Here is a 6,000-nt window from a genome sequence, read left to right as displayed (position 1 = left end):
TGAGTCTCATTAGTGAGGAGTCCATAGTGCTCCTGTGCCTCTAATCTCACCATGTCTGCTGTTGTCCTGCTGAGGACTCTCTATTAATTTATGTGACATGGTGACACTCGTGGCCAATTCATTTAAATTTCTTGTACTGTTTTCTGAGTGTGGTTAAAATGTTTTTTATTTTATTTTTCAAGAATCACCATTGTTAAACTCCTAATGTGTCCTTTCTCTGTTTAGGTGACCTGGGCAGAGCAACAGGTGGTAAAACAGAGGAAAAAGAGGGATGTTTTTGAAGAGCCTTTAGATCCCAAGTTCAGAGACCAGTGGTACCTGGTAAGTATAAACAAGAGGCCATGGGTTTTTTCCTTTTCTTTTTCTGTCTGTCTTTGAAAAATAATAAATAAATAATAAATAAGAATTCTGTGCTGCAGCCTAGTAGAGCTTTTTATCTGTCTAAAGTCAATATAGGTAATTACATTTAGAGCTGTGATATTTCCTCAGGATCTGAAAATAAACCTGTATGAATCCAATATACTTTTTGTGTGTGTTTTCGGGGAGGGTGCTGTTTGTCTGGCTTGTTTGTAGAACAAGACACTCTAGTGTGACTTTACCTAAAGGACTCAGCTTTAACAATAGCATACTTTCGTACACCGAGCTCCCCTCAGCTCTGAATGGCATGTTTCTTGAAATTGATGGTTTACTTTGGTCCATAAACGGCACAGCAACAAGGAGCAAAAAGCGGAGTGAGAGAGGGGTGATTCATCTCGAAGTGCGCTTGTTTTCAGTCGATTGATTTTCACATTCGACTTGAAGAATGCCACTGATACACTGGCCTGTTAAAAGCAGCAGTAACAACTCTGGAGATTTTCTGTTCAGCCTCACTCTTCCTGCAATTACTGTGAGGTAGCTTGAGGCAGAAGATTATTCATGGTGATGCAAAGCACGCTTGTTTCACCACTTGTTCAAAATGTCTTCCCTTTAACGCACTCTGTTCTCCACTGTGCTTGAACATTTAGTGGCACTTTGATAAGTAAATGTGCCAAGTTCACAGCATTTAAGAGTTGAACTGTTTAGTAAAAACCTGTCTGTGATACATGTAGATATGTTTTATGTGAAAGTTGGGGGAGTGCTTTTAGTGTCTTTCGAGGGCTGCAGCTAATGATTCTAATCATTCCTTTTGTCCAGCTAATCCACTGGAGAGCACAGAAGAGGATTATACTTCTGTCTGTTTCAGCCTTGCAGAAATAAAATGAAGAAAATAAGTAAATGGTTGTCATTATGCAAAATGCATTGGGTGGATTTGAATAATATTGGTGATACTCAATTGTCCAAAGAGGTCGTGAGCATCAGTAATGTGCTGCTCTTCTCTCAATGCACTAAATAAGTCTGATTCTCATTAAAACTGAACCAGACTGACCACAGGAGGGTGTGCGTGGGTCTGTTGGCAGGGTTTCCAGCATCTGCTGTTACAATGAATATTTAATAATGCTTATATTTATCAAGGAGGGAAAAAAGTCCGATTAGACTCATTTTTGTACAATTGATAAATCATGGGCAGATCTCATGCTCAGCTCTACATTTGCTCGAAATATTCTAAAATTAAGAGAGATGGGAAAGATTTGGTGAACAATATCCAAAGTGAAACCTTGGACATGCCTCTCAGATTTATTATTCAGCAAGTGTGTCAGCCACAAAAGACCTTTCCAGTCTGAATCAGCATTGCAGATCGCAGCGTTTACGTTTTAATTTATTTTCCTGTCGATGGTTTAAAGGTGTCAATGGCAGTACAAGCTTGAGGAATAAAAATAATTCTGTCTGGTATACTGCACTCACAAGGGCTTGAAATTTAAGAGGAAAATACAGTAAACGCTACACTAGACACATTATATTTTAATGATGCACTTTGAAAATAAAAAGGGCTTTGAAGTAGTTGAAAGCAAGACGTGGCTTTTGACCAAAGGTCAAGCTGAATGTTGAAAGCCCATCAAAAAGCATACTGAATGATCATTGCTATTTTCCACTTCACTATATCTCTGGCTTACCAGGTATTAATAAAACATGGTTTAAAACAAAAAACAACTTTGCAAAAAGCTCAGCCTTCACCTAAACATGTTAAATTGCTCTTATTTTATTAATTTGTTTTTATTAAAGGTGTCCTTTTCACATCTGGTTAAAACTGATTGTCATCCCACTGATATTTTTCTCATGGCTAAATTCTGTGTATTTCATTGCTCTCTGCCCCTCAGTACAACAGCAACCGCCATGACTTGAATGCTAAAGTTGCATGGCAGTTGGGCTACACAGGCAAAGGTGTGGTGGTGTCAATCTTGGATGATGGAATCGAGAAGAACCATCCTGACCTGATGCAGAACTATGTGAGTAGCACTTCCTGAGTAGCACCTGCTAAGGTTTTGTTTTTTTTCCATTCTACTTGTACAATTACAATAGAGGGCTATTCTAAGGATTTTCAAATTAATTCTGCAGTGGTGCCGTGCTTTTATTTTTCTGTAGTAACGTTTCTAACACTTACATGCTTTTTAAGTTCATAAAAATGTCAGTAAACAATCTGTCCTTTCTAAGGACCCGGATGCCAGCTACGATGTGAACGATGGTGATCCAGATCCCCAGCCTCGATACACACAGCTTAATGACAACAGGTAAAACTCTACTCGGATAAGAACTTAATTTACTCTTGGCCTTCCCTGAAACCACCCTCTTGTTCTTCTTTGTCAAGATAAAACTGAACTTGTTTATTAATTTGTCCACCTCCCTGTGTAATAGCTCACAACTGAAATCTAGATAAGTCTGCAGCTGTTTCCCATCCTCTGCTAAGCCTGGAGGCATAAATTCTGAGGGCAGATACAATTAAATGTAAAAGGCTGTAGGTTTTGTTTTATTAAACAGCTTCTTTATTTTTCCCCTCTCTCTCGCTTTTTGGTATTTATGATATTTGATATTTCCGAAAATGTGCCGCTGCCTTCTAAAGTAAACCTTACTCCTGTCATATCCACAACATAAGTCTCTGAATTGATTTGGCCTTTAAAAGTCGAGCGTTTCTTTAGCCCAGATAAATCTGCAGGAGGATTAAGGTAGTGTGCGAAGAAAACTACTTTCTTGCAGTGGCATCTGCAGATGGCATTAGGAGTTGTTTACCATCACAGTGACGTCTTGCAGAGAATTGATTGAATTAAGTTCATCAGCATTAATGAAACAGCAAAGCTCTTAGCTCTGGAGGGTCTCTGCTTGCTTCTCTTCATTCTCAGTGCCTGCCTTCTTTCTGGGTTTAATTTCTGATTTGCTGTAATCTGCTGCTTGTGGGCCACTGGCCTGAGAGGCTTTTTTAACTTGAGGCTCACCATGATTACTGGTGAGAAGATTATACTTGGGCATGGATGAAAACGCAACAGGGCCCTGGAGCAGGCACCATCAGTATGGAGGCCAGAGGGATACAATCAGAGTGGCAGCATGGCCCAAACATATTGAAACTATGCTAATGCTGAATCAGCACCTTAAAGGCTTTGTCGAACATACAGGGGTTTGGGGCTGATTGTAGTAGTTAATTGCTTTCAAATGAAACATAGTTCACCATAATTTAAAGCAGAAACACAAACAGTTATCAGCAAACGCTTGGAACGGTGAGACAATGCAAACAGTATGTGCCATGCTTTCTGATTTAGCTCAGTTAAGTGTTTTTAACAGCGACATCAAGATTTTCTTGTGAAAGAATGTGGAAAAACATCCCTCTGGTGCGGCTCCATATATCCAAAATCTATGCCAAGGCACGCTTAAGCTCTTCTAGCTGCTCGTAGTGGCCCAGAGCCCAGCTAAGACACTTACTATTGATGTTTACTTCATTTTTGGTTGCACCTCTTTCCAACCCTCGCTCACCTCGGCCCTTATCTCCTGCCACCCAGCTCCCTGTGTCTGTCTTATTGCTGGAACAATTGAGTGTGTCTGTGTGTGTCTGTGTCTGCACGATGTGTGTTTGCCTGTTATCCTTGCTCTACTGTGAGGTTGGTGCAGATGCATGTGTAAACAGCCTGTGGGCAGGCATGAAACTGCGTAACGTTGTGTTAAACTGTAAGTGTCTGTTCCCTGCAGAAAGCTCAACTCTGTTCACCTACATAAGGCAGTCTTTCTCTCGCAGCATACAAGCAGCAATAAGGACCATTCACCGTCATGTTTATCTAAAACACCATGTGATCTAGAGGTTTCTTTTTCCAAGGTTTCTCTCAGTTCTATCAGAACGGTTTCCAAATCTGCATTTCTTGATTAATGTTAAACTGACAGTCTACAGGGATACTTAAAAAAATAAATAAATTTGAGCCTGTGAGCTTTTAGTGCTGCTGTAGCACAAAAACCATAGTCATGATTATTTTGCTCAATAGTTGGAATCTCAGTAATTTAGCAGAATTATTCATTAACTTAATAAACATGCAGCAGGGAATTTCCTTGAACTTTATATATAATTCATATGGAAGAAAATTGTGATAGGGGACACAGGGTGTCCAGTTGGCACTCGATCCCAGACTGGTGTGTTTTTGAATAAAAAGCACTGTTACAGCACTGCCTTGCCTTAGGTAGCTGCTACAAACTGGAGCAGACATGTACAGTAGCCACGGGGAGAGTGACTGAGAGCAAAAGCCAATAACTAACTGACACATTGGTTTTCAGTAGAGTGTGACCAACCAGCTGAGAGATCCTTAAATTCTCGGCAGCTACGAGCCTTTCACAGAATCTCCACCACAAATCTTGCTGCTACTATCTTACTGTTTATGACTCAAGCTTAACTAAACTGAATTTAGGCTTTTTGTTGGGTGAAAGTGTGCTTCATGTATGACACAAGTTGATATGAATGCTTTGTTAATAGCCCATCTGTATCCGTACACAGGACTGACTAAACATGTGACCTCAAAAGAATTCACTGCACAGCAATGGATAAAACGCCTGCTAACAGTAACCTTGTGAATACTTTTCCAGACCTTACGTTGATCTCTCAGGACAATTTACCTCACATTCCTTACTTCACTTTCCTCTGCAAACATAAGCAGACACTTTGACCTGTGGGTCTGATTGTTTGTTAACTGGTAAACCATCAATAGACTAAAGAATGAACAGAGAAGGTGGTTGTTCAGAGACCAGCCAGCGAGTATTCCTCGAGTTTGAGGACGACAATATCATGTCTGAGTGAAGCAGTTTAGGTTTTAGACAAAGCTGATTGTTCTGCCAGCTGTGGGTCTGAATACTGATTGTGTGTTGGCCTTGGGCCTGCAGCCAGCTGTAGTTGCTGTAACCCAAGTCAGTCCTTGTGCCTCGAGTCTGCCATAGGGCTTGTTCCTGCTGTAATCGGAACAGAGCTTTGTTGAAACTGCTCTTTGTTCACCATCATTTTTTTGTTAGAAACAAAGAATCCAGTTATTGAACAGTGTATCACATACAAAAGGTGTTTCAGCGTTTCTATGGAGTTTTTTTTTGTTTTTTGTTTTTTTCCTTTTCCAGGAAAAGGGAGATTTTATGGCAGCTCAGCAGAGAATGATAATTAAAGGTCTTTATTTATTTATTAATTTATTTAGGAGAATGTTTTCATACTGTAACTGCTAATGATTGTAATTGCTAATTTAAGCAGCATAGCTATAAACCCACCAGTCAAAAAGTAAAGTTGGTAAAGTGGGAGGCATTTAATGACATTAATGTATACAGAAATCAGATTTAATTGTCCACATGATGATGGATAACGGTGCTTTTATTTCTGTTTTCTTTGTACTGTATTCCATATAATAAGGGCTTTCTGACGCACTTGCCAAACTACATCAGAATGGGAAATGTATTTCGGAGGAAGGACACAGAAACAAGGCAAACAAGTTTTGTCCTGTGTAAATGTAGCATGATCAGTTTAAGAAGTGTGTGCAACTGAGAGTTTAGAAGACTGTTTCATATTATCTGAGAGCCTTTCAGTGTCAGGGAATTTATCAGGACGATATTACAGCCGTGATAATTAATCTCTGGGACTTG

General features: G+C 39.8%; 1 protein-coding gene across 1 annotated transcript in view; it reads left to right on the top strand.

The window, feature by feature from the left end:
- LOC146583929 (furin-1-like) overlaps positions 1–6,000 on the top strand; it is a 30,954-nt gene that overhangs the window by 1,454 nt on the left and 23,500 nt on the right. The window contains 3 exon segments of the mRNA XM_085268578.1: positions 226–321; positions 2,235–2,363; positions 2,569–2,645. Of these exon segments, the coding sequence (XP_085124704.1) occupies positions 226–321; positions 2,235–2,363; positions 2,569–2,645 (302 nt within the window).

The sequence above is a fragment of the Mchenga conophoros genome, linkage group LG1, assembly GCF_057382185.1.
Source record: "Mchenga conophoros isolate Kocher_MC1m ecotype Shallow Benthic linkage group LG1, M_conophoros_male_GT1.1, whole genome shotgun sequence".
NCBI classification, from domain to species: domain Eukaryota; kingdom Metazoa; phylum Chordata; class Actinopteri; order Cichliformes; family Cichlidae; genus Mchenga; species Mchenga conophoros.
Note: the sequence above shows the minus strand (reverse complement) of the source record. Positions and strands in the feature narration are given on the sequence as shown.